The 12592-nt window shown below is 35.3% G+C and overlaps 1 protein-coding gene across 5 annotated transcripts in view; it reads right to left on the bottom strand.

Annotated features, from left to right (window-relative positions):
* Positions 1–12592, bottom strand: part of BBS9 (Bardet-Biedl syndrome 9) — a 292130-nt gene that overhangs the window by 255231 nt on the left and 24307 nt on the right. For all 5 annotated transcript variants that reach the window (XR_012054621.1, XR_012054622.1, XM_032747134.3 and 2 more), the window contains exons 6-9: positions 8581–8755; positions 5009–5093; positions 3199–3382; positions 1846–1975 (exon numbers count right to left, since the gene is read on the bottom strand). Coding sequence is in view for 3 of the 5 variants with exons in the window: in XM_032747134.3 (XP_032603025.3) it covers positions 1846–1975; positions 3199–3382; positions 5009–5093; positions 8581–8755 (574 nt within the window). In the remaining 2 variants the exon portion in view is untranslated. The remainder of the gene's footprint in view (positions 1–1845; positions 1976–3198; positions 3383–5008; positions 5094–8580; positions 8756–12592) is intronic.

Here is a 12592-nt window from a genome sequence, read left to right as displayed (position 1 = left end):
CATGCTTATTAAAGTCCTTAATATTATTTATGTTACAGTAGTGCTGTGCTCAGACGCCCCAGCTAAGACTGAGGTCTCTCTTGAGTACAAAATATCACTATCACATCGACTCACAAAGAATTCCCTTTCAAAATACTAAAAAAAAATACCAAAAAAACCACATATGCCCTACTTAAGCCAAATTACCATCTCTACAGGCTTTGCTACAGTTTTTGCTGTTTAGCTTTTTTTTTTTTTTTTTAAATGTCAGAAGGAAGTACAGCATACTGCATATTTTCCAATAGACAGGTAAAAGCATAGCTCAGAAACACACAGTCCTCTCCCTGCCTTTCAGGCCATTGGGGGCAGGCACACAGATGTTCCTTCGTTCATCGGTACCCGTATAAAGAGGTTTGCATTACCAGATTGCTGCCTCTCTACCTGCTAAAGAACACAACCCCAAGTCAAACCCTGGCATTCATAGGTCTGTGGGAATTCTGAATCTAACTAGCAAGTTGAGCTGGGACAATTATAGGCTCTCAGATTTCTCTCTAATATCAAACTGCTGAGTGTTGAAGTTCACAGGGAACAGGCAGAAGCTGCATAAACATTTCAGACACATTATTGAAACAGATGGTTCAATATAATGGGTTCTCAAACAAGTAATTGTATACACAAATGTTAGTGCAATCTGCTCTTGTAAACACCAGTGGTTTTTTTTCAAATTATTGTGATTCAAATATTTTTTCCATACTTCAAAAACTATACTACATAATCAAATTCTGGGTATACCAAGTGGCCCACTGAGACTGTTCATTATATTTCACTTGTTAAGACCTGTTTGTTGGATGAAAGCCAGCCCAACTGTCTCCTAAAAAAATAAATTATGAATTTTTTTTTTTTAATTTGGTATCTATTAGTAACAAACAAAACACAAACATCCCTCAGATTACTCTGCACAACTCAGTAAAGCTAGTTGGTCAGATGTTCTATTTCCATTTGTCTGGAGGTAAAATGCTTGACTTAAGAACAAATGTTTAGCAATCCAGTGTATGTTGGCCCAGCAGCCACCAGCCTGCTGAGGATCAGAAGATCTACGTGACAAGGACACTCCTCCTGCATCCCGGATGGCCATAGGCACTGAGCAGCCAGCACCCAGTCCAGCTCTGGGGACACACGGTACAGGCAGAAATTGGATTGTACAAAAACACTGGCTGAACCTTTCTGTGGTTTGCTTATTCAAGTGACAGTCCCAGCACAAGTTAGAAACATGTCCTACTTTCTCTTTGCCCAATCCCCCACCCAACCACTTTTCCCCTGATCTGTCTCATGCTTCTTTTAGAAAAAGTTTTGGTCTGGTGCAGTGCAGCCCTCAGCAATTTACAAATTCCTTTATTTCCATAATTTAACACTGGATTTTAATAATCGGTTTTAACAAATCATCTCTGGAATGCATATGCTCTTAAATGCTTAATGAAGAACAGATTTTCAGTGAGTTTCCCTATTTTCCTGTCTCAGGGAAGGATCTTGACAGATGGCACAATCACGCTTTTCATTCTTTTCAAAAAGAAGCTACTGGGCTGGAGCTATGAGACTCCAGGTTCAAACTTCACTCAAAGAAAGAAAAAATAGAAAGTCTAAAGCATAGTAGAGCAATTCTAGTATTGTTCTAGCATACATACAAGCATCATAAAGCTACCTCAGGACATGCACTCATTAATGAAATGAACATTTTACAAAACAAAGGAAAAAAACTTAGAATTTTCCTTTTAAAACTTACCTCAGAACTGTTTGCTAGGAACTAGACACAGATTACACAACCAGAGATTAATCTAAGTAAAAAGTAAACTTTAACAAGCTACTTACTGAAAATTCGCTACTTTTACTGATACAGGAATGCAGGGAATTTGAGTGGCCCATTTCAATGTAACATCTTGATAAACATTCAAGATTTTATTGTGGTTTGCAATTAAAGTGTTTATTGTTCCTTCTCGCACTGTTCAAAGACAAAAAAACAATTTTAGGATTAAAGGTTTTTCAAAAGTCAGTACTTTTCGTTATAGTTATGTTTTCTTTTATTTTTAATCCATTAATTGTTAAAAATTAATTTAGTATAAAGCATCAAAAGTTAGGAGAGTTACATCAACACAACCAAGGACATATGTGATTAATTATGGATACCAATTTCAATTGCATATTCCACCATACATGCCACAACTTTCTAAGGTTCTGGCCAGCCATGTTTGGTAACTTAAAACATGACAAAGACCCATAATGACCATGTTGGCATTCCAGGATAGATATGACAAAATACACATTGATTAAATAGCTGCTATTTACACACCATTCATTAATTATTCAACTTGTGAATACCAATTAAATGTGTATGCTTTTGCAGGGTTTATTTATAGTATAATTCAAATCAAAAAGTATAAAATGTGAAGATTGCCAAGACCAAATTTCTAAATATTAAAATTTTAAGTTCAAAAAGAGACATACTGTCAAAAATTTATCCGATCATTTTTGAAATTAAAAGAGAATAGGTGTTAATAGTCTATAATTTGAACCAAGTATCGAACCAAGTTGTTTCCACCAATGGAATAACAATAAATTTTGATATTTTTAAGAATCTGTAAATATCAGAAGGTCATAAATCAAAAGGTCCTCAAACACTAGTTTACACTTCCAAAGACTGTCATTCCTCTGTGTTTGTTGCTTTGATAGCCTGGACACCAGACAAGTATCTCAATTTGGTGATAAGAAAATATTTAGATTCTAAAAATTATGACACTTCACAAAAAGTAACATTTGAAAATAAACCTACCTCATTCAAAAAGAGCGCTCCAAATTCTATGATTCTACAGATCATAGACTCATAGATTCATAGAATGTCTTGGGTTAGAAGGGACCATAAAGATCATCTAGTCCCAGTTCCCACTAACATGGGCAGGGACATCTCCCATTAGACCAGGTCACTCAAGGCCTTATCCAACCTGGCTTTCAACACTGCCAGCACTGGGGAAACCTGTTCCTGTCACACCACCCTCACAGTCAAGAATTTCTTCCTAATATCTAACCTGAATGCCTTGGGCAGGGACACCTTCCACTAGACCAGGTTGCAAAATGCCCCATCCAAACTCCTTATTCAGAAAAATATATTTATTCAGTGGTTAAAAAAAAAAAAGTGACCAAGCTAAAATTAAATCTTCTTTTACAAACCTGAACAGTAAGGGATGAAGCAACTCGGACTGTAATCAAGCTTCTTCATGAATCGTATTTGCCCATTATCCTTCAGGCAAAAGAAGTTTCTCTCACCAAGCACAAAAACAGAAGAAACTCCCTGATTAAATGAAGCAACACATATATCCAGTGCTTGCTCTCCGATGTTTAAAACCCAATCCACCTTCAAAAGAAAAAGCATGCTCCAGAAACCAAATGACAACTGCATATTAAAGACAAACTTTGAGAAGGCTCAGAACTAATCAAATAACATATCATTAACCTAGATAGAAAAGCAAAATCAAGGTCTTTTTATAGATAAGAATTATCTTCTTATTCTGAGGGCAGTCAATAACTTCCCTTAACGTGACTCAAGCAGAAAAACCACCATATTTTGAATTGTTGGCTATGCAGTTCAGTTAAGTACATTTAGAATTTAAAATACACATCCCACTCAAAATGGAAATGATTTATACTTTAACTAATGAATCCAAGAATATATATTTAGAATAATTTTCATCTACCTCTGTACACATCCTTGGTTCTTAAGGACAAGGACAAAAAGCAAATGGTGACAACTGATTCCACCAATATATGTAAATGGAAAACTAGACAAATGTTTTAGGTGTGCAAGCCAATATTTATGCTTGCAGCCACTCATGTACACCCTTTAATCTGGAGCATGCTGGTGTATATTGGTTTGTTTACTTCTCCAACTATGTACATTGATATAATAAACAACTACTTAGAAATCCTGCCTCACCTGTCTTTAAACAATACTACTGCTTATTGACACATTTCATAGGTTTGTTTCCTCAGCTCCTCTGAGAAATTTCAACTAAACACACATGCAAAAAATGCTTTTGACTTTTGCCAAGCTGGTTAAATAGAAATTTAGAATTTTCAAGTAAAAATATATCAAAGTCCAAATGTCAGCACTTCCTATATGAACAACATCAATTATTTTGCTGAAAGAGCAATAGAATGTGTCAGCAAATATCCTGGCATATCTGATATATGAAACTGGAAGTGTTATCTTAAAAGTTAAAGGGAAAAATCAAGCTTATTACGTATGTTTCCAAGCATGCTTCACATTTTAGATTTTAAAAAACTGTTTTATTTGCAGTCTATCTGATTAAGTCGACAGGTTTTTCATTTATAAATTGCCTTCTTCAACATGTATATGTAGGATTCAGCCTATGTGTATTTGAAAAATTCTACAATTAGTGGATGGAAGATGTTCTCCCAATATTTTACTGTTGCACCTGAAATATGATGAATCTAGCATTTTATATATGCAGTATATTTAGAAGACAAGCAACTCTACTGCAGGACCAAAAGAATTAAATTCTCTTCCTCTTAAGAAAAGGCAGCTCAAATATTAAACAAATTAGTGACAGAGACCTCCAGAAGACTATTGAGTCCCCAAGGAGAATGAGATTCATTTTCTACAATACAAAGTCACAATCAGACTACATTTTAAAACATAAGCAATAATGCAGGTGTACCTATTTATCTGTTTTACTACATTGTAGGTTCTGCATTACAATGATTGCCCTAGAAACAGTTATTTCCACTGCAGTTGTATTTCTTTTCTCGTTAGAACAACAGCAAGTTTTAAGGCCCAGCCTAAAGCAACTGAAGCCCAAAGAAACCTTAATAGAAATCTACTGGAGTCTTTCCATAGCCTTTAGCAGCACTTGGATCAGGTCCTTTGTCAGCAGACAATGTTTCCATTCGTTACTTAGCGTCAGCCATTTCAATATGTGTGCAGTGTCCATACAGGGTATGTAAAATAAACGGGTTTTACCACAAGCCTTTTTCCAGAACTGAGTTTTCGCTGTTCTGTGTCATGTCTTTCATCAGCATCTGTCGCACATGCCAGCACTTGGTATCTGTTACAGGCAGTTTAAAAATATTTTTAAAAAATTATATCTTTGTAGTTACCTCTACATTAAGTAAAAAATAAAATATAATTATCATGAGTATACATACACAGTAAAATAACAGCCTAAAAGGATGGTTGGAAAGCCCACTGCAACATGTCTACCGTCAGCAAGGATGTTAAGACTAGTATCAGTGTAGGATAGCAGCTAAGTGTAAAGGTGGAAAAAGTGTAAAAGTGTAAAACAAGCATTTCTATTCAGATTTTATGTGGAGTTAAAATAAATTAAATAGTCTAAATATTAGTAGATAGAAGTACAGACCACAAAGATAGAAGAAACAAATTATCAAATGGTGAAATTGGAACTCTAACAGAAAAATTAATTTTTCTTGCTCTTATTAAGCTTTCAAAAAACTTTTAAATCACTCAGAAATACAATCTGCTCTATCTAATAGTGAAACTTACAAGCTCCTCCATTAAGTAAACTAAAGTGGCTCCAATCTAAAAGACCACAGTAAACTGAAATCAGTAGGTGGCACATTTACAAAAAGTTGAAAGGTTTGGGGCAGTTTTATTATTTTTAACTGCCAACAGACCATACTAAGAAAAATTGGCAATGAAGACATTTGAACAAACAAAATCAACTGCCATAAAAGCTCTGCACATCTATCTGTCCTCTTTACAACTATGCAATCCTCAGTGTTCAAACTGCATCCTAATTGATTCTTCTGTCACTCTTTCCTGAATTTGTGCTGGTGCTATAACTCACTGACTTACCCCGTTTCCAGTGTATGCAAACAGATAACCTGTAGAATACTGAAGGTTTCTACATTAGTGAAATAAACAATAGAATAAGACCCAAGTTAAACTTATCCAAAAAGACAGCATTTAATTCTTGAAGTCATGGAGTACCATCAGCTCCTAAGCTTAAAGCAACACATTCCTGAATGTTCCGATTCAATCTAAAATAGCAGTACATATTTTTCTTCACTGTCAAAGTTGGAGATTTAAAATTATGACAACAATATTCTTCATATTTCATGCATGCGTTGTGGTGCAGCAAAAGGACAAGGCATAATGGCCATATATTAAACCACAAGAAGATCCACCTCAACATCAGGAAAAGCTTCTTTACATCGAGGGAGGTAGAGCAGCAGAACAGGCTGACCAGCGAGTCACGGAGTCTCCCTCCCTGGAGACAGTCACAGCCTAACTGGATATTCCTGTGTCACCTGCTCGAGGTGACCCTGGTCTTGGCAGGGGGCTTGCACTAGATGATCTCCAGAGGTCCCTTCCAAACCTAACTAGCCAGTGATTCTCTGCTTGCTACTGAAGGATTTTAGTTTTTAAAATTGTTTTAATTACAAAGGTAAACTGTGCACTTGGAGTAAAAAATCTAATTGTTTTAGGTGAATGCTATGACCCATTTAATAATACTGAGAGAGCTCCTTTTAGTAGAACTAGGATGTCTTTAACTGCCCTATGTATGAATGAATTTACTTCCCTTTTCCAGTTTAACACATTTATAAAAGAAGTTGCAGATTCACAGTATCTCTGAATAAGTTGAGTTGGAAAGGAACCAGAAGGATCCTGACCTAAAAAAATTTTCTCTTTGCATTGAGGGAGGTAGAGCAGCCGAACAGGCTGACCTGGGGGCAGGGAGGGGGGGAAGTAATGGATTCTCCCTCCCTGGAGAAAACTTTTTCTGCTAAAAACACTAGATACAACTGCTGTAATTTTTATTCAGTAAAAATAACCTCTCCTTAGTATATCTGTTTCCTTAACTTTAAAAGGATTACTTAAGTCTTTCCTAATGTCCTAATATTTCAGACACACACTAGAGATTAGTTCCATTAGTGTCTTAACAGTTGACACTAAAGACCAATACCCAAGTGAAAAATTCCTTTAAAACTATATCCCTACAGTAAGGATGGCACACTTCTGATTTAGTAACAGACTGATGAATAACTGTAGCCACATTTTTTGTAAAGGTCAAGAATCTGAACATAATTTAAACATATGAGATATTAACTTTAAAGGAAAAAATGTTTCTTTATTCCTTGACAACATTAATAGATTACATTATAATTTTGTTCTAATATTGTATTAGAATTTGAATTCTAAATTCCTAGGAAAAGTACAAATTTTCTATTAAATTACTTTTACTTGCAACACATATATCCTTTCTAGTTTTAAGAAAACAATACATGATGTCTATAATCTGATTAATCTTAAGAAGCAAAATTAAAAGAATACTGCTTGAGAACTATAGGCAACAGAACAGGGTAGTGTGATAAAGCATTGTGTTCAACTAACACTCCCTGGATTAGAGTCCCACGGCATTATTTATAAAAATAGGCATTCTTGTTTTCTTTAATACGTATGATTACCTCTGAAAATAATCCTTAAGGTAATTGCCCATTCCCTCAGCCTCATGAGATTCCTCTGAATGCCTCCCCTATATAACCTTTTTATATTGGCCACTTTCAAAAATGTGACACTGTCCTTGAATTTCAGGATATGCATTGTCCTATCCAGGATGAAGATGTTAAAGAAATATTGGCTCCAGAATCATCATCATTCATCTCTGGCTGCTGGTTAGAACTATGAACAACTATTGCTCTGTAAGACTGACAGTTCTACCACTTTTTCATCCATTTTAAGGGGTGTGGATTTTTGTCATCACAGGTAGTAGCTCTGCCCCAAACACTACCCCACCCCAATTTACTGCTAGGAATAGAGATTCAATAACCATAACTCTAGTCCTCTGTGAGAACAAGGGTTTGCAACAGGGAAATATCTTGTTTGAGAAAGGCTTCACAGCAGACATCTACCACTATGTCCCACTGCTCAAGCATCCATCTAATTCTAAACAGATGGATACTTGATAAACTCTCAACATGGTGGCTGCATCGAGAGCCCCAAGGATTCAAGCTGCTCCTCCACAATAAACACAAATGCCCCCTTGTCTGTCTTTCAAAATCGTTCACATTCTCTTTGTTATTCTCTATTAGGTTTGTGTATGGTTGACCTTATGATACATAGTCCCCGTGCTTAGAGGAAGTGGAAATGTCTTGCACTTTCCATATTGCTCTATTTTTCTAAATGTTTAACCCATAAATTTAATATGGTCACAAACTAAAACAGCTCACAGCAGTTTCATCCATGCTCCAATGCTGAAAGCACATACTGCACTGAACTGGAGAAAGGAAAAAACCTGGCACTTGGGAGCAACTGAGCCTTGATAAACTAGTAGGCTTACTACCTTTATAAAAATAAAATAGGACCATAAAGTCCTCGGGAACTCACAGCACACTTTCTTCTATGACTGTATTGAGACAGTAATCAGTCAGCAACATATAACATCTTTCCTAAAACTACTTACTTTTGGATACTCCAGTAAAGGTTATAAAAATTAAACAAGATTACTTTCAATGTGTTTTCCTAGTAAATGATACCACCAAAGTACACTATAATTACTGAACATAAACACGTACTTGTAACTCTCAACCTGCTGACAAGAAGACACTGTAATGAAAGAGTCTGTGCGAGAGCTGTAAGCCAAAGGACCGGGCAGAAGAAAACCAGGTAAAAACCGGCCAAAAGCATAACTTTCTTGTTCAAACAACATGAGCATCCCATCCATGGACTGTATGCAGATCAAATCTCGACCTAAGGGAAGCAATAGAAAGAAACAAAAAGGAAACAAAGCAACATTACTTGTGTAGTTTTAATACTAAAACTACATTTAATACTAAATAAAAATTGTACTCAAAAGTAATCCTAACAAAAGTAAATTTTCATTTATGGGAGTGTTTACTACAAGGAAAAACACTAAATATTCCAACCTCGATAAAGGCCTACTTTCTAAAATAAACAAACTAGATTGTGGGGGGGGATAACATTCAGAATACATTTTTTTAAAAAAGCAGCAAGATACTTTATTTCAAAACAAAATTCCTAAGCATCTAACTATTACAATTTCAGTTTAAAGAAATGTTTCAATATTCCCAAACAAATTATTCTGGTTCCTAAATGCTTCCATACCTTACAAGCAGTCATAACAACTGTGGTTTAAAATAACCAATTTCTATTCTTTCAAGTGTACTTAAGCAACATAACAGAAAGGCCCACAAATATGTATTGTTGTGAAAATAATAGAATGGTAATGTCTTCCATGTTTTACATTCACATTTTTTGTCTTTAAGAAAAGAAAAAAAAATAAGTCCAACTCTGTATTACCAGCAAGTCTAAAAAATATTAAATAAAAAAATGCAGCTTGGAGTAAATTACTTCAAGCCTCATGCATTATTCAGCAGCCATAAGACATGACAAAAGACATGGCTTATCATGCCTCAAGTACAGCAATCTAAATTCAAAGTTTCATTCGGAAGATTTCTGAGATCAGAAGCTGATTATAGTTGCACTTCATATGCAAGGGTAAAAATTCGTACAAACAATAGTTTTTAGGCATTCAAAGAGAGCTATCTAACACTTTCTGAAGCTGATTAATCTCTCCTGAATTAATAGATAAGCTCTTACCTTGCAAATACTACATGAAATATTCAAATGTCTATTGCCTATTCAAATGTAATTCAAAACATCTATTCACCTTGATTAAAATACTCTATTTTGTCTAAGGAATTATTCTGTATGCATGAACAACCCAAATAAATTCTCTGTTCACTAAGTTCCACCCATAATCCTTTAATAAGTTTTCTAACATAGGAACGTGAAGCAAAACAAAGATAGACTAAAGCTTCATTCTTACAGTTCCATAAAGGTAACAGAAGTCAAAGAAATATTCAATATCTGAAATGCAACAAATGTACAGTGCAAAACATTGTTCATCTCCACTGTGATTCTTCATAGAAACCTTAACTACTTAAAAATAAATAGTGTAAAAGGCCAGAAAGTACGTTGCATTGCTTGTCCTTGTGATTGAAATACACAATAAAAATTCAGCTTAGGGTAAAAACAAGAAAAAAAAAAAAGATACAGCAGCAGGGTCCATCCCACTTCCTTCATCTCTTTTTCGGATTTTCCTATTTTCTAAAAAGTAAGATCTACCATCCTTTTGTTCCAGATTCTGCATATAATTCATAACATATCATGAACCCTGCTACAAATAACAAACATGTGATAAGAAGGACACTTCAAAGTGTAATTCAGATTGTTCATTTGGTTGAGGCAAAGTTGAATCTTTCAGTCTCTAGTGAAAAGACAAGAGCAAGACAGACTCTTCTCTGTGCCGTCTACTTACAGGAATAGCGAATGCCCTTACTACCAGAGAAATATTATCTATTTTCTATATATAATTAGATTTCAGGTACTCCTGATTATACTGATAGTAGTCTAAAACATACAATTAAGTTTTTAATTTCTACTCTTTAGATGAAAACCATAGCAGATACAATTGATAGGAAGTGATAATCTAGTAGACATATTACAACTCAAATAACAGAAAAAAGTAAAAGTCATTACAAACGTTGAGATTACTGCTTAAGTACCAAATAGTAAGAGCTCTGATCTTCTCTGTATTATAAATATCAATCTTCTTACAAATTCCATAACATCATGAAAGTGATGAAGTGAAGTACTACAGCACTTCCAGGAATATATATGAAGCTACATTTCATGTGAAATACGGAAGCATTCATCTTTAGCGTGCATAATTGAAATCACACAAAAATATCATTGTTAAAATCTCTCCTGTTTACACAGTAGTGATACAACTGAATATGGCATGACATCACAAGTTCTTTAGAGCAATGATCTGCAAGCACACTGTAGTACTGAACTGTACATGTCTAAAGAAACAGAGGCATGAGACTGAATCAGCAATCGCTATTCTGGCTTTTAAAAGCAGCACTTATTAATATACCCACCACTATGTTCATCCTATTTATGTTGTTCCTACTTGCTAATTTTCAAATCTGGATTTTAGCTTGCACTAGTGCTTCAAAGTCCAGTTAGCCAAACATGTAAAGCATAATTAAAGAAAACTAAATTGTGTATGACCTCTTATTTCCCACTTTTCATAGGTCAACTTATTTCCTTCAGCCATTTGTTTTTAATGTGTGTCTAGTGAATGAAGTTGTTACATTTCACTTTGAGAAATGCAGTCCTCCAAAGACTCAACCAGAAATGTCCATTTCAAAAAAGCTTATTGCAGGAAGTTTGCCTTGCCAGTGACACATTTATATAGTGAAAATATAAACCACAGTGTTTTCTGCATATCAGATGGTGTCACTTAGTATACTCTACATAGTTTCAGCAGCTCGTATCTCAAGAGAAATGTCCCCTTACCAGAAAGTGCTACTTTTAAGCACAAGCTACTGTTGTTTTGTAGTTTTGTTATGAAAAATAAATTCAGAATATGAATATATTTACATCACACTTTTCAGCCACAATGTATTTTTAGAGCTAATGCAAAGACAAAATGAGAGGCAGGTGGTAATTCTTTGAAATAAGCTTCTAATTAAAGCTATTTTGGAACCCAAGGTTTTTTGCATGTTAATGATTTCCTGTACTCTGAGCTTCCCCTCTGGCACCAAATCATTTTCATAGAATGTACATTATGTAATCACAGGGCCTGAGCACCACATGAAACCAGGCAATGAAAACTGCAGTGGGATAAATTTGAAATCATTAAAAACTTCCTTAAATTACAGAGTTTAGGAAGATGTCAGCAGAGAAAACTTTAACTGCCTTCAAAGGTAATCAAATGCCTCACCAAAAAAGTCCCGTGTGGAAGGAAGCATCAATGAAATAAAATTAAAAGATAAACTGGCATTTACAACACACTCAGGAGCCTAAGAGCCCTTAAATTATACATAGGAAATGCTTTCCTAATATGATTAAAAAGTGATCAATGAAGTGACACACATACTATATTCTCCCACACAGGAAGACAAGTTCCTGTCCTGACTTGAAACAAGAAAGTATGTTTACCTTTTCCTTCATCATTGAAATTTGCCCCTGAAATTTCTCACAGCATAGGGAACACAGACTTCTCCAGTTCAAACACATTTTGGAAACTTGCTTCTGAGAGTAGCTCCTTTAGTAAAGCAGATCTAGGGCAACTGTGATAAAAACTTCAGGCATCAGGTCTGACAAATGGAAAATCCATTTGAAAATAACTTGAGCGGTTCTTCAAACAATGCATGCCTAGTAAAAGGCAAGTCTTGCATTACCTCTGTAACCCAGTGCATGAAGCACATGTCAGTGTATATGCAGAAAGAATTCTGAATTTACTAGCATAACTACAAAAATGATCAAAGTTCAGGGCTTCAGCTGTGGCCATTCATCCTAGGCCAGAGGATCTGACTGCCAATACCCTGGACACAAGCAAAGAAGAAAATTGCCCTGCATCATTCAGTGTTAATGCAAGTACCCATCCCACCTGATGCACAAAGTGCACACACATGCCAGCTGACACGAGTGCTTTTCTGCTGGAATTGAAAAATCACTCCAGTGGGAATGAAATAAAAATAGAGTAGTGGATTG

This window comes from Taeniopygia guttata, chromosome 2 (genome assembly GCF_048771995.1).
Source record: "Taeniopygia guttata chromosome 2, bTaeGut7.mat, whole genome shotgun sequence".
Lineage (NCBI taxonomy): Eukaryota > Metazoa > Chordata > Aves > Passeriformes > Estrildidae > Taeniopygia > Taeniopygia guttata.
The sequence above is the reverse complement of the archived record's forward strand: the minus strand, read 5'-3'. Positions and strand labels throughout refer to the sequence as shown.